Genomic DNA, 17,538 nt, shown 5'->3' with positions numbered 1-17,538 from the left:
GAAATCACAAATCATAGACTACAAAATATAAATAAATCAAAATCATAATTTAATTAAGCATATAAACTCAATAATAATCCAAAAATAAATCAGTCAGATATAATTAAATAAAGACAAAAAAAAAAATGAAAAAAAAAATATAATTAAATTGAATAAATAAGAAAAAATTGTAGGTGAATTCACGATGAACAACTCGATCTTTAATTCTTGACAAAAATAATCCACGCTCTAAAAACTTAAAGAACTAAGAAAGCAAAATAAATCTAAACCTAATAATGAAGTGTAAATTGTAAAAATAGTACAGAAGGTCCAATATAGTATAATACATGGGGAAATCCTAGTAAAAATTCAAGCAAAACATTGGAAAGGTCTTAAGTTGATTATACTTTGACCGAGTCAAAACAATGTCATCGGCTTCTGGCGATCGAATATAATTCGAAAGTGAATAATTTGTGACTTGGAGAATGTTAAGATCATAATAATTATGATGATTAAATTTCCGTTATGGCCTCGGATTCTGTAAATCACACCGGAAAGGTTAAAATAAATAAACAAAGAGGTTTGTTGATTGACGGTAAACTTAACCTACTAAATTGATTGATGATAATTAAACTCAACACCTACTGAAAAACATCATCTCAAGATACATCAAACGTGCAGGATGTAGTTTTGATAGGTTTCCATTAAAATACGTAGTAGAAAATATCACAATGTTTAATTTTTTTAGCGATACTATACCATATACTCCATATTTTATTTTATTTTTATCAAAATAGTTTTAATATATTTTCGAGGATGTGTGGGTGCCTGTTATCTAGCGTTGGAATGTGTAAAATGGAAGAAAATGATGTTTGTGAATTGTGATGTATGCTGAGCTTGAGTCCTTAATTTGGTAATGAGAAATTAAGGTCCACTCCTTTATAGCCCACGGATTGAAGCAACGTTTTATTTGGGCGTGGATTACGGAAACTCAACACTCTCAAACAAACTTGGAACGGATTCGGAAAAAAATTAGTTTTCAGCCCATTCCTACTCTTCCATTGCTATAGTCTGTAGATGATTTCGACGGGATTTATTAAAATATAAATTTATAAAATTATTTAATATTATATTTTTTGTTTCATGAAATTCTTTTCACTAAAATAAAGAATTTAATAAAATTGTTTTAAAGTAAAAAAAAATGTAATACTTATTTAAAATTGATCTAATTTAAATGTCTTATGAATTTTATATGTAAGCAGAGTTTCAATCCATAAAATATTAAAAGAGAAATTGGAACAATTATTTAAAACGTACCTAAATTAGATGCATGTAACTGGAACCAGTAACTAAAAAAAATAAGAAAAACATAAATTAAATAATACTCACCAATGACTTAAACTATCAAAGTTTGAATAAATTATTAAATTTGACACGTACAATTGTCCATGACTAAAAACAGATTTCGGTAAGTATAATCCTACATTTGAAAGAGATTGTCCCTGATTTAATTTAATTTATGTCTCGTTTACGACCCAAAATTATAACAGATATAGTATTGAGTATTGACTAGCGAATTGAGCTGCTAATCATTTTTGTGAATCTATATTACTAAATAAGTATGATGGCAATTTACTCGTGGATAACGGATATCCGCGATTACCCGACCCTAATTAATAGATATGGATTTGAGGGGCATTTGATATTCACGGATAATTTTGTGGTTACAATTCACTATTTATTTAGTTCGCGTGTATGAGTTTGGATACTTACTATCCATACCCGTGAAAAATACCCGTGAAATACCCGCAAATTATCACGAAATACCCTTAAAATATGAGCTTTGAATATACATATCAGATATGGGCCAACATATCCTTTATGAAAAAAGGCCCAAACACTACCTAAACCCTAAGATCCCTAACAATTCAGTTGATTCCCCAAGTCCCTAACAAATCAATTCGCCGATTCCTCATGCTCATACACGCTCAGTCGCAACAATTTCGCCGTCCGGCCACCCCATGATTCAGTGGTGATTTTTTTTTTGTGCTTTGTGGTGATTTTTTTGTGTGTGTTAAATTTGTTATTAATTTATATATAAACTTAGTTTTGCGGGTATCCGATGAATAGTGGGTGGCGAATATCCGACAGGTAACGGATGGTGGGTATCCGACGAGTGACGGATTTGGATAGCATTTGATATCCACAGATAATTTTATAATTAAAATTAATTATCCATTTAATTCACGAATATGAATATGGATAGCCACTATCCATGCTCATCGTATCTGATGAGGAGTAATATATGCAGAGCAGAGGAATGGGCTTGGGCAGAGGAATCACTCGGGTCAGAGGAATCGCTGAGGTCAGAGGAATGCTCCACTCACGGACAGTCAACGGCAGAAATGACCACTTTAACTGGGAAGCGTCAGAGCAGAGGAATCATATGTCCGCAGAGGAATCCAAAACTCCCCGATACACACGGTTTTCTATCTCCGAGCAGAGGAATGAGCGAAGGTAGGCGAAATTACCATAGTACCCCTGACCACGCGGGGAACGTGACTGCAAGGCTGAAATTACTGTTTTGCCCCTAAAGTGTATTCTATAAATACCCATGCACTTGTACCATGTATCCTTACGTGCTCTTTCTCAATACAACGGCGAACTCCTTTTTGTTCTTGGCAATTCGATTCTATTCCACTCTCTTTCGATTCTCACGTTCAAAACTAGGTAAAATTCACAACTCGATCATGATTCCCCGGTTAAAACCTTATCCACTCAATTACGATTCACCATGATTTCTTAAAATTCCTTATATAAATTGGTAAGGACTGATTGATTGATTTGTATTTGTTGTAGATTGTGTCAAACGGATTTTATTTTCTTATTTAACATTTGTAGATATTTTTTCTCTCAAAAAAAAAATTAACATTTGTAGAACCGCTCCCCTAACCACGTTGTTGACACAAATTAACGTGTCCATTCCTAATGTGGCACCATTCCTAAAGTGGCAATATCACTTCAGGACAATAAATTAATAAATTTTTAAATGACTAAATTTAACTAGGGTGTCACTTTTTATGTAAGTGTTAAAATAATTAAACTGACACCTACATTTGCTAAAAATAAAAATGAATATTATAATATGAAATGGCCAAGAAAAGAAATATAGATACTAAAAGTTGGAACTGAGGAAGTACTATGTTAACTTCAATTTTAAATAAAATTTTCGTGACAATATCAAAATAATTTACCTTTTAATTCACGTCCACAATCACTTTCACCATTTATTTTTTTCTTCTTGAGACTTTCTAAGTTATATATTTTCCGAGATTTGTTTTTTCCAAGATTGACGATTTCTAAGTTAGATTAACTTTAATGAAGTCGAAAAATGAAAATTAATAGTTTCTATAATATGAGGATGTATTGATATATAGTTTGATCATTAGTTAAATTTGATGGTTCAAGGGTTGACTCTTTTGTTTATTTGGCATGTACACATTAAATTGTGCTACAGTGTGGATAAGGGAGCAATTGTGTATATATATTTTAGAAAATAAAATAATTATGTATGTATACTGAAGTTTTGACGTTTAATATATATATATTTTTTTACAATAAAAAAATATTAGTAATTTTTAAATATAAATATCTCTGAACTTATGGGGAAAAAAAGTACCGCGGGGTAAGTGAGCGTAGATATATAACTCACGCAAAACACTCATTATATCGGGTCAATGTCATGACACCAAATTTATAGTCTATCAGGTTATAAATAAATTTCTAAATTGATTTGCCTATAGTTTGAAATTTATTTAATTTTTGGTTAAAGGACAAGGATTTTTTGAATGCTTTGTGGAAACAGATTCCGTGACAGTGAATCTTGAAAGATGAAAGCACAAAGGTTGAGTCCAAAATAATGCATAGAATAACAGAAGAAAGTGGAAATTGGTGGGTTTTGGTGCAAGGAAAAAAATGCTTAAAGAAAAGGGTGTCTTTCTTAAAAAGAAGTTTAGATGGTCATCATTTTCCACACTAAAGCTGTACATGTATAATAAAGTACCAAGTATCTTTTAAAGCCTACTCAACCTATATATACACAAAGATTCTTTTGCTAGACCACTATTTCATTCTACCTTCACTCATGCATGCACTCTCAAACAAATTAATCCACCTCGTTAATTAATTGTTCTCTAAATAAACACTCGATATACTTCAATTCATGATTTAATTAATTGTTTTCTAAATAACCATATGCGACTTATAACTGATCACATCAATTCACGAGACAAGATTGAACAAACAACGTGAAGCCGTGCCGCCGGTAATTACCGACGGCAAAATCGCCGCCGATAATTTTCGCCGCTAATTTCGCGTTTTTTTGTCATTAATGCAATTCAGAGTTTTGGAGAGCGCACACACCAATTACTTATAGTCTCACACAAAGAATGGAGATAATGTTTGAAATTAAAGGTCTTGATTGAATTCAAATTTTTCGTGATATGACCTTTAAAATTCATGCTTATTAAATCAAACTCGAGATAACTGAGAAAGTTAGTCTATAAGCGAGAGAGAGTTAGTTTGTAAGCTCAAACATGCACCCTGATCAACAAACCATGCGGGACAAATGCCGATTTAATTTTTATGTTTAAACACGCATACTCACATAGTCACATGTCAAATTCAAAAGACAAATTAACTTTCAATTCATATATGTTTTTTCTAGCTAGTTACAATTGATTCACATCTACACTCCTAGCTAGTTACAATTGATTCACATCTACACTCGCGCATACTATGTGACTCGAACCCCTAATCTATTTACTGATTTGGAAAGAAAATATTTTACTAATTGAGTTGTGCATCGTTCGCATGACATTTGTTAGGCAACATTAATTTATGTTGAAGGGTTTGATATTTGAGGGAGAGAATTTAATGGAATCCAAAAAGACCACTTCTTAAATAGCTCAAAATGTGAATTATGGATTAAAAATCTATTACAAGGCAACTTATATATATAGAGAGAAAGAGAGAGAAAGAGAGAGAAAGGTTCAATGGAAAAATGCAAATATTGTTAGAAAGGAGAAACAATCTCAACTATTAAAATAGCTCAATCAAACGATCAATAATTAAGAATAAATCCAGTGTCCAAATTTTGATGAACATGTCAATAGTTTTGAATTTATTGAAAATCTCGCACTCTAGGATTCGAACTCCCAACCAAAATGCTTGTTCAATAAAATTATTGGTACGTACATCAAAATTATTGATTTGTTCAACGTTTCTAAATTTTGCAAAAAAATTAATTTCTCCATAGAACCTAACCCTAGATTTTTATTCCATAATTCACATTTTGAGCTATTTTAGGGTTAGGATCGGGTGAGAACCACATTTTTTTGTGAGAACGGAGGATCATGAACAAATACATAAAATATATGAACAAAAGACAGTAATATCTGAACACAAAACACTCAAAAACACATGAACAAAGATGTTCAGATATTATTGTTCATATATTTTATGTATTTGTTCATGGTTCTCCGTTCTCACAAAAAGATGTGGTTCTCACCTGATCCTTTACCTATATATGGGTGAGCTAAAATAAAAACACATTTTAGAATATAAAATAGGAACTATTTTAAGCCCTTAGACTATCAAGATCTACGGTTGATTTATCACCTTGTTGGATGAATTCATGGTCCCGAGTTCGAATCTCATAGGTAGCAAAAAAATTATTTTTCGCAATTCATACAGTTACACAACGAATTCATACGTGTTATACATAGATAGAATTCATGCATTTTAGCTAGTTCGTATTTTATATGTTAAGAAGTGTTTATACCCTAGACATCCCCTATATGGCTCTATATATATATATATATCCAAATAATCTCGATTAGTTAGTTGTTTTAATTATATTCCAAATCTTAACAATTTATTACTTCTCGATCGAAATTAAAGCGTATAATTGTGAAGCACATGAAGTTGATGGTGAGCAAGGATACAAAGACATGTTAGCGATATTGGTAAAGCAACAACAAAATCTAGAGCCCTACAAGCATAAAATAAAGTATTATGAAACATGAAATATCTGGTGCTGCGGAATCCATGCATCCAATAATTCTAAGGATCCCAAAAATAAAAGTGATGCAGAGTTTGTTTTTTTGTTTTTTTATGGAAGATGATATGATGGTAACCGTAACCGTGCCATATTTTTATGTGATATATCTTGCAAATCGATGCAACTTCAAAATTTAAAACCCTCAGATCTCATAAAGAATACTTATTCAAACTTTTTTTTATTGATAGTACTATTTCCCAATTAATTATCCTTGATTCTTAATTACCACTAGTAAAAGTACTATGCGTACAACTATATATATATTCCATGCATGATAATTAACTATCTGTTAGATAATGTTCACAACTAAAATCACTCACGTACAACTTCATTAATTAATTAGAACGTTCGAACACTACAAAAAAGCGCGTATTTACCGGCGAAAACTACCGGCGGCGATTTTGCCGTCGGTAGATAACGGCGGCAAGGCGGCGGCATGGCAGGCGACCCGAAATTTCGAAATTACCGGCCAGTTACCGACGGCAAACTCGCCGCCGGTATGTAACGGCGGCGTCGCCGTCGTTAATGTTAAAATACGCATTATTTAATTAAATTTATAGACTTAGCGGCGGCAAAATCCCCGCCGCTATATAGCGGCGGCATTTGCCGTCGGTAACCTTTAAAATATAGGGCAGCGGGTTTGCCCATTTTTTCAGTATCTGCGCCGCAACCAACCCCCCCACGCGAACAGAAACTACCCCCCCAGCCCCTCCCCTGCTGCTGCTGCTCTTCCTTCGCCGCCGCCTCCGCCGCCGCCGACCGCCGCCGACCGCCGCCGACCCAGCAGGTATCTCTCTCTCTCTCTCTCTCTCTCTCTAGATCTATATATATATATATATATATATATATATCTAATTAATTTTAATTATATATATATAATTATATAATTTCACTTATATTATTTATTGTAGTTCGACGACCTCGTTTCACCGCCTTCTTCACGACACCCACCGGAAACCACCACCGTACGCTCTCTAATTTATTTATTTAATTATTTAATTATGAATTTATTTATGTATTTAATTATATATTAATTAAATAGATTTAATTATTTGTTATATATAGTTAATTAATTTATAATAGATTTTGTTTATAATTAAATTATATGAAGCATGATTAATTTTAAATTATATTAATCCATTTAATATATGATGTTGTTAGTTAAATTTTAAATTATGAAGCATGATTAATTTTAAATTATATTAATTTTAATCAATTAGTTTAAGTTGTTTGTTAGAATAATTTATATATGTTGGATAATTTTGTTAAATTCAATGTTATGTGCTATGTGTTTATGAAATGTTATATTATTATATATATATATATTGTGGGATAGATTTAATCAATTTCTTAAGGATCTTCTCCCTTTGGGATAGAAATTGATTATTTCTTAAGGATCTTCTCCCTACAAATGATTGTTTTTAATTTAATTACCATGATTTTTATTGCTTTTATTTGTATTGTATTATTGCTTCGACATTGGGGGGTCGGGTAGACCTAGTATAGGCTTAGTAAATTAGGACCACTATGGTCACTATAGTTGCTGGTAGAGTCGAGCACTTGGTAGTTAGGATAGTGGGGTTATGCTGTCGAAATTTTGTTAGATTTCAAGTAATTTATTATGTTTTATTTGTTTTTTTCAATTAGAATTTGCAAGAATGAGTGATAATCGTACGTGGATGTACGCGAGATACAATGATCGTACCGCATTTGAAACGGGGCTTGAGTTTTTCCTTGAGTGGGCGTTCAATCAAACGGCGTACACAGATGGACAAGGTAACATTAGGTGCCCGTGTAAGAAGTGCAAGAATCAAGCGTATTTAGATGTACCTATGGTCAGAGAACATGTTAGTAGGCGTGGATTTGTCCTGAATTACAAAGTTTGGGTTTGTCACGGGGAAGCACCGCTGTCTATGCCGAGAGAACATGCTATAATGAATGAGGATGATGGATTATATAATAACTACGAAAGGATGGTGCATGACCATGCTGGACCTAGTAATTATCAAGATCCTCCAAATCTGGAGCAGCCGCCCAATAATGACGCTCAACAGATTTATAATATGTTGGATGCAGCGGATACTCCATTGTACGCAGGATGTGACACGTACTCACAATTAAGTTGGATGACTCAATTCATGAGCATAAAGACTGAAAGCCACATGTCAGAGAGGACTTACAATCAGATGTCTTCGATGATGAAAGCTGCTTTACCAGAGGGTAACAACTGTCCAGAAGACTTCTATAGTACGAAAAGAAATCTACGTGGTTTGGGTTTGCCAGTAGAGAAGATCGATTGCTGTGTTAATAACTGCATGTTGTATTGGGGGGAAACTAGTGAGCTACATAGTTGTATGTTCTGTGACCAATCACGATATAAGGACAGCTTGCGTGCATCTGGGAGTCGCAGAAAGAAACAAGTGCCCGCTAAACAGATGCACTATTTTCCCTTGACGCCCCGATTGCAGAGATTGTTTGCATCTCCTGCAACTGCTGAACATATGCGGTGGCATGCGACCTCCACAGACGATGGGATAATGCGCCACCCGGCCGACTCTCCGGCATGGAAACATTTGAATTCAGTCTTTCCTGGATTCGCCGATGAGATTAGAAATGTGAGGTTGGGCCTCTCTACAGATGGTTTTGCCCCATTTGCACAATCAGGGCGTCAATATTCTTCTTGGCCAGTTATTGTCACGCCGTATAACCTGCCTCCGTGGTTGTGCATGAAAGAACAATTCATGTTCCTCACAGTCCTCGTGCCTGGCCCATCAAACCCAAAGATGAAGTTGGACGTATTCTTACAGCCATTGATACACGAGTTAAAATCTCTGTGGGAGGTTGGTGTGAACACTTACGACATATCGTTGAAGCAAAATTTCCAGATGCGAGCAGCTCTGATATGGACTATCAGTGATTTTCCAGCGTACGCTATGTTGTCTGGGTGGGGTACAACTGGGAAATTGGCATGTCCACATTGCATGGAGAATACAGAAGCATTCACTTTGCCGATGAGTGGAAAACAATCGTGGTTTGATAATCATCGGAAGTTCTTACCTCCTAACCATGTGTTTAGGAGAAACAAAACTTCATTCTTGAGGAATAAGACATGCAATGTTGGTCCACCAGAACAAAGATCAGGAATACAAATCTTGAATCAAATCGAGGGGTTAGGCTTCGTGAAGGTTACCGAAGACTTCGATGGCAGGAACGCTCAACTCGCCAAATATCAAGATGTAGGGTGGAAAAAGAAAAGCATATTTTGGGATCTACCCTATTGGAGATATCTTTTGATTCGACATAATCTGGATGTTATGCACATTGAGAAAAATGTGTTTGATAACGTGTTTAATACTGTCCTGAATGTGAAGGGGAAGACAAAAGATACAGAAAAATCTAGAGAAGAATTGAACACCTTCTGCAAGCGGAAAGAGTTGAAGAAAGTGGATGGAACTCGAGGGTATCCGAAAGCATGTTATACGCTTGACAGGGAAGAGAAGAAGATCTTACTCCAATGGATCAAGAGTCTTAAGTTTCCCGATGGGTACGTGTCAAATATTCCCGATCGGGAGTGCCGGGCAGAGTCAGGCTAGTAGGGGGTCTATCCGCAGCACGGACACTTCTGCGGTGTCTCAGCAGCTTTATGAGACACGGATCTCCACGCTGGAGGAGCGATTGGCGGCAGAGCAAGCACAACGCCAACAGATAGAGGAGCGCATGGCGGCAGAGCAAGCAGAACGCCAACAGATGCAGGACCGCGTGGCTCAATTGGAGGCGTTTATGATGATGTATAAGGCTCCGCCACCTCCACACCCTGATGCCGATGATGATGATGATGATGATGCTTAGACTTATGTTTATGTTTTCAAACAAAATTACATTTGCACTTTCTTTTCAAATTTATGTTTTATTGAACTATATATTTCAAGTGCTTTAATTATTAAAACTATAAATGTTTTATATATTTATGGCAATGATGATGATGATTGCATTTAACATAAACAAATAAATTCAAATCACATTATAATAACCAAATTAAAACACTTTTGGTGTATTAATGTTAAAAAAAAAAAAAAAATTAATTAATTAATTAATTAATTAATTATTAAATATTAATTAAATATTTTACCGACGATAAAAATAAGGACCGAAACGAACTCGCTCACTAATTAACAACATATTTAAGGTATTATCTCCACATATTCAAAGATTATAATTATATGAGTGAGTATATAGCATTTAAATGAATTAATAGATGTAGATATATCAATAATACGAGTGTTCTGTACTGGTGATCACTCGAAAAGAATTTCAAAGTTAAGCGTGCTTGACACATAGCACAAGCAAGATGGGTGACCCACTGGGAAGTCGGGTCGCCGACTGGGAAGTTCGTCTAAAGTATGCAATACCGTATAAATACGGAAATAAATTGTGGATATACAATATACAATAAAATAAATAAATAAATAAATAAATAAATAAATAAAATAAAATAAAATAAAATAAAAAAATAAAATAAAAACTATTACCGTGGGCAAAACGCCGTCGGTAGTTACCGACGGCAATTTCCCCTCGGTAAATACCCGGCCATCCTCCGGCGTGAACCACCGGCCGGCGGTAGATTTTTACCGACGGCGATTCGCCGCCGCTAGTTAGCGGCGGTACTCGCCGTCGGTAGTTTTCCGGCAGGGTCAGCCGGACTCCGGTGGCTCTCTACCGACGGCAAGATAGCCCTCGGTAACTAGCGGCGGTGTCTGCCGCCGCTATTTCTCCGGCTAGGCTCCGCCGTTTAACGGCGACAATTCCGGCGGCAGCGCCGCCGTTAACTGCCGACGGCGGATGTTCGCCGCCGTTATTGTCGTTGCCGACGAACCGTTTAGCGGCGGGAGATTGCCGCCGTTATCGCCGCCGGTAACACTATTTACCGGCGGCCGTCTTTTTTTACCGACGGCATTTAGCCGTCGGTAATCAGCGCTTTTTTTGTAGTGGAATTTTTTATTTAAAATTTCATTGAACTTCCGTGATTAGCAGTAAGTAAAAGATAACGTTTCATATGATTACATATCTTTTTCTCAATCATACTCAGCAGGGAAAAAAAAAACCCTAAAATAAGAAAACTCATGCCAGAAGGCTCCGAGCTCAAGCGAATTAAAAGAGTACTGAAAATTAAGGGGATGAAGTAGTGAATTAATTCTGAAATGAAGAAAACAAATAAAAAGACGATTGGAATAATTAAATCTAGATGTTATTGATTGAGATATTAATTTACAATGCGATGAGGATAAGAAATAGAAATAGAAATAGAAATATATATACAAGGAAGAAACTAGTCTTCGGCAGAAGAGTCGAGGTTTCCCCATTTATGAGTAGTTAGAGAGATGTAAGCAGAGGCCTTCTCATCGATTCTGGGCTCAGCCACCCACCACCGCCCTCTGTCTTCGTCGCTGGGATACACTTTGTAAGCTTTCACATACTCATCCTGCTTCTCTCTCCCGCCCCTTCTGCCGAACAAGCAGCTCAGGAAAGACGAGGACGATTTTTTCTTGTTTCCTGCAGCACCCATCTTTAATTTAATTGATTACTTGTGTTGCAAGAGATGATATATATGATGTTGTGTTTTTTTTGAATCATCACTTGTGTTGAATTTATAGTGGGTTTGGAGAGAGAAAGAGAGAATCTAGCTACCTTCTGATTGATGGTTGTGAGTTCATGATTATGAAGTTACATATTGTTGGTTTGCTGCAGCTAGGTTCAAAGTAATTGGATGCCTAATTATTCTCTTCATGTAGGCCAGCTACATTCAAAAATCACATTTTTTTGATGAGATAGAATCGTTGGATCTTTAGTTTAGATAGCTTGGGGCATGTTTGATAGCCCTAGATAAAGCAAAATAGATAAATAACCATGTTTTATCTAAGCGTTTGATAGCAATATTGATTAATAATTAAGAAGGCCCGCATTAAAGGAGAGGCACGTTCTTATATCACTGTTCCATTGAGAAATTTAATATCTCTTCTCCCCTGGTATTATTTATCTGGTTATTATTTATCTAAGTTTTATTTATCACCCTTTATCTCAATTTTATATCAAACACACCCTTCAATTTCATCTGTACTTCTATCAGAGCTGACAAATGCATCTGCGTTTCCGTTATATTATCTCAACAGAGCATCTCTTCAGAGCTGACCATGACATTTCAGTGATCTTTCTTCTCACAATATCTGTTGCTCGATCTAGCTTATTCAAAGAATTTCTTCACCTATATATTGATTAGAGCTTAAACCGATAACTGGTTATGGCACAAACACGAGTCAGCTCTGATTACAGATATTAAAGCAGTCTCTGGTCGTATTCCCTTTTACCACAATCAAGACTATTTTATTTTAGTTGGAATCAGATAAATATTTGGAGAAGAATAAATTATTCCACATCAACACTAATATTTATAACATTTTAATATATTGTTTGGTATAAAATATATCGCACTTTATAAATCAAAAGCCCGAATTTTTTTTTGATGTTTTTATATATCACTTCAAAAGATAATATACGTATATAATACAAATTATAATTATAAACATTATTAAATATATGTATATATATATGTGTGTGTGTGTGTGTGATTTTAATAGAGTCCCATTTTGAGATAGAGTAAAATACAATATTTGGCCACCCATGTGAAAAACACAAATTTTGGTCATTTTTTGCGTTTTAAGACTGTTTTGCCCTTAATTAGGGCGGATTAAATTCGGGTTTACGCACGAATTAGGTACACTTGACACTATTAGTGCCAAAAGTACCAACAGAAAAAAAAAAAAAAAAAACCCTAAATAAATTGGTACTTGATAAAACCAGAAACTTCACCCTAATCTATTTATTATATGAAAACACAGTTTGTGGCAAAATGGTAATTAATGAATCATGTTAAGGGTATTTACAAAATTCAACAAATTCTAATTTTATGGAGTATATTTTCTCTCTCCTCTCTCCTTTTCATCACACGATTTCTTTCAATTTTCCATACATACTTTTTTTTTCTCTCTCTCATATTCTCTTTTTCATATTTTTGTGATTTTTTTTAAAAAACATCAAATTTTATTTAAAAAAAATATTCATTGTATATATCTTAAATTAAAGGTAAATGCAAGATCTTTAATTTGGTATAAAAATTATCAAATATGAATTTAAGATAAATAAATTATTATATTTTAAAATTTTAAGATGTTTATTTTTTCTCTCTCCTCTTTTTTTAATCAAATTTTCATATTTTTTTGTCTTTTCTTATTTATATGGTTGTTTTAAGGTTATCGCTATTATTAATATTTTTTCTCTTTCTTTCTCAACTACAAAATTTTGTTTCTACTCTCTTCTCTTTTGATAAAAAAAAATAAATATCATTGAAACATTATATTTATATGTTGAATTATTTTATTAAGCATAACATAAAGATACCTTTAATTCTTTTGTGGAAATATCACATCTCCTTAATAATAAACAAACGTTTACTTTTTCTCTTTGGTTTACTATTGTATATAAATTTAGTGGCCTTTGCACATCAATTTTGAAATATATATTAAAATTATCCAATTATTATATATTTTTTTATTTTGCATACTCACTTATTTTTTGGTCAAATTTTGTACTGAAATACGATATGAAATCCTACGTACCATATTTGTCGATTACTAATACAATGTTAATTTGGGCATATTAAAATAATGTCATTTACATTTAAAATTAACATCTAACTAAATAAATTAAGAATAGAAGTATTAAATTGAAAGAAAGTGAGATGAATGAAGCTAATGAGAGAAAATGACAAGAAGTAATCCAAAAAATCAAAGTAATAGATAGAAACTCTTTTTGCTGCAAAAAATATGATTAGATAAGGATTAGGAGAAAACGAAAATAGGAATTAAAATAATTTTAGGGTTTTTAATTGTCTAACAGCTTGAAACGACGTTGTTTCCATCCAGCTGACGTTATATCTATTTTACACACAATCATATTTATGTCCAGCTGGGATTATATGAAAAATAGAATTTCAAAAATAATTTTATTTTATGATTGTGAATGAAGATATTTAATTACTATATAATAATAATGTGTGATGTCAATTGCCATTATAAGTAATTTAAATAGTTTACAAATAATTATAAATATACGTTTATATACCATGTTCAAAATTATAATCAATAAAATTTTATAAACTTTGAAATAATACCTTTTTAGCAAAAAAATGATTTTAGAAATATATTTAAATAAGTATGTTTGAAGGAGAAATTAAGCTAAAGCAAAATGATATATTTCATTTTTATTGGGGTTTGTTTTTTGGCATCAAATAATTATTCAATTCTTTTATTAGTATTCTAAAAAATTCTAATAATATAATTTATTTTCCTACTGATCAATTGAAGCTTTTCTAATAAGATGACATTGCATGATTAGCTCATGTTTAAAAAAATATATATTGTGATGTGAATACTTTTTTTATTATTATTTCTTCGTTTCTTTTAATTTGAATGATGTGTTTATTCTATAATTTTAGGGAAGAAAAACAAAGTTTTCCATCAAATAGGTGGAAAATTAAAAATGATACCTTTGAAAATTATAAAATAAAATTAAGGATCTTTACTGAGTAATTGATTTAGATTATTTTAATTTTTTAAGAAAAAATAATTTACATTTACTTATATTCTAACTATATTTAATATTTATTTTTTTATTCATTTGATACATCATTTAATTTTTTTTTATAAATTAATATGATTAAATAAAAAAATTTAAAGGTCGCGCCACAGAGGGCTCGAACTCAAGACATTCGGTTTTAGACATTAATTTCTAATCACTTAGCCGATACACACACTATATCGTTTAATTTTGATGCAAAGCTATATTCGCCGTGCATCGCACGGGCGAGTGTACTAGTTATAAAATGATAAAAGACACAAGAATTTACGTGGTTTGGTCATTAAGACCTACGTCCACGGGAGATCTTCGAGTGTTTTCACTATATCCGGGAGGTTTACATTTTACATGAGGAAAGAAGAATAATCATGAATCCCCTTAATTCTAATGATAGACCTTCTATTTATAGGTATGAGAGTAAGCCCTAAGGCCTTTAAGCCTATTCTTTAGATACTTGGGCCTAAGGCCCTTATTACATTAACTTTGTTCATTGGCTTGAGTTGCCTGCGCTGGGAACTGAGTTGCTTCTTGACTGCACAGACACTTCGGGTTCTCTTCACTTCGGGTTCTCTTAATTCAAGGAAAAAAAAAAGAGAGGATTAATTGTTGATCAATATTTTAATTCAAGGAAAATATGGTGAATGTTGTGATGATGCAATCTTGAAATGAAAAATGGTGGAAGTGATTTGGCAAACGTAACTAACAAAAATGAGCTTTTGTAATTGATAAGAAAATTTAGATTAACTTATTGAAGTTGAAAAGTAATAGTTTCTGTAATATGAGGATGTATTGATAGTTTGATCATTAGTTAAATTTGATGGTTCGAGGGTTGACTCTTTTGCTGATGTGGCATCGATGTACAAATTAAATTGTGCTACTGTTACAGTTGGATGAGGGAGCGATTGTGTATATATATTTTAGAAAATAAAATAATTATGTATGTATACTGAAGTTTTGACGTTTAATATATATACTTTTTATGGTAAAAAAAATATTAATTGTTAAATATAAATATCTCTGAACTTATGCGGAAAAAAGTACCCTATGGCTATGGATAACATAGTGCTTTAGAGCAACCCCTAACTCACGCAAAACACTCCTTATATTATATCATTGTCATGATACCAAATTTATAGTCTCTCAGGTTAGAAACTTCCAAATAGATTTGCCTATAGTTTGAAATTTATTTAATTTTTGGTTAAAGGACAAGGGAATTTTTGAATACTTCGTGGAAACAGATTCTGTGACAGTGAATGTTGAAAGATGAAAGCACAAAGGCGACTCCAAAATAATGCATAGAATAATAGAAGAAAGTGGAAATTGGTGGGTTTTGGTGCAAGGAAAAAAATGCTTAAAGAAAAGGGTGTCTTTCTTAAAAAGAAGTTTAGATGGTCATCATTTTCCACACTAAATTCTGTACATGTATAATAAAGTACCAAGTATCTTTTAAAGCCTACTCAACGTCTATATATACAATTAAACGATCAATAACTAAGAATAAATCCAGTGTCCAAATTTTGATGAACATGTCAATAGTTTTGAATTTATTGAAAATCTCGCACTCTAGGATTCAAACCCCCAACCAAAATGCTTGTTCAATAAAATTATTGGTATGTACATCAAAATTATTGATTTGTTCAACGTTTCTAAATTTTGCAAAAAAATTAATTTCTCCATAGAACCTAACCCTAGATTTTTATTCCATAATTCACATTTTGAGCTATTTTAGGGTTAGGATCGGATGAGAACCACATTTTTTTGTGAGAACGGAGGATCATGAACAAATACATAAAATATATGAACAAAAGACAGTAATATCTGAACACAAAACACTCAAAAACACATGAACAAAGATGTTCAGATATTATTGTTCATATATTTTATGTATTTGTTCATGGTTCTCCGTTCTCACAAAAAGATGCGGTTCTCACCTGATCCTTTACCTATATATGGGTGGGCTAAAATAAAAACACATTTTAGAATATAAAATGGGAACTATTTTAAGCCCTTAGACGTCTATCAAGATCTACGGTTGATTCATCACCTTGTTGGATGAATTCATGGTCCCAAGTTCGAATCTCATAGGTAGCAAAAAAATTATTTTTCGCAATTCAGTTACACAACGAATTCATACGTGTTATACATAGATAGAATTCATGCATTTTAGCTAGTTCGTATTTTATATGTTAAGAAGTGTTTATACCCTAGCTAGACATCCCCTATATGGCTCTCTCTATATATATATATCCAAATAATCTCGATTAGTTAGTTGTTTTAATTAGATTCCAAATCTTAACAATTTATTACTTCTCGATCGAAATTAAAGCGTATAATTGTGAAGCACATGAAGTTGATGGTGAGCAAGGATACAAAGACATGTTAGCGATATTGCTAAAGCAACAACAAAATCTAGAGCCCTACAAGCATAAAATAAAGTACTATGAAACATGAAATATCTGGTGCTGCGGAATCCATGCATCCAATAATTCTAAGGATCCCAAAAATAAAAGTGATGCAGAGTTTGTTTTTTTGTTTTTTTATGGAAGATGATATGATGGTAACCGTAACCGTGCCATATTTTTATGTGATATATCTTGCAAATCGATCAACTTCAAAATTTAAAACCCTCAGATCTCATAAAGAATACTTATTCAAACTTTTTTTATTGATAGTACTATTTCCCAATTAATTATCCTTGATTCTTAATTACCACTAGTAAAAGTACTATGCGTACAACTATATATATATTC

The 17,538-nt window shown here is 33.0% G+C and overlaps 1 protein-coding gene across 1 annotated transcript; it reads left to right on the top strand.

The window, feature by feature from the left end:
* Positions 1–6,557: 6,557 nt before the first annotated feature.
* Positions 6,558–15,238, top strand: LOC131023596 (uncharacterized). Its single transcript, XM_057953139.1, has 4 exons — positions 6,558–6,887; positions 7,012–7,065; positions 7,748–9,688; positions 15,198–15,238. Exons 3-4 carry the CDS (start codon positions 7,759–7,761, stop codon positions 15,236–15,238), a joined length of 1,971 nt encoding a protein of 656 aa, XP_057809122.1. The 5' UTR covers positions 6,558–6,887; positions 7,012–7,065; positions 7,748–7,758.
* Positions 15,239–17,538: the final 2,300 nt, after the last annotated feature.

This window comes from Salvia miltiorrhiza, chromosome 4 (genome assembly GCF_028751815.1).
Source record: "Salvia miltiorrhiza cultivar Shanhuang (shh) chromosome 4, IMPLAD_Smil_shh, whole genome shotgun sequence".
NCBI lineage: Eukaryota > Viridiplantae > Streptophyta > Magnoliopsida > Lamiales > Lamiaceae > Salvia > Salvia miltiorrhiza.
This window is presented reverse-complemented; position numbering and strand designations above follow the sequence as displayed.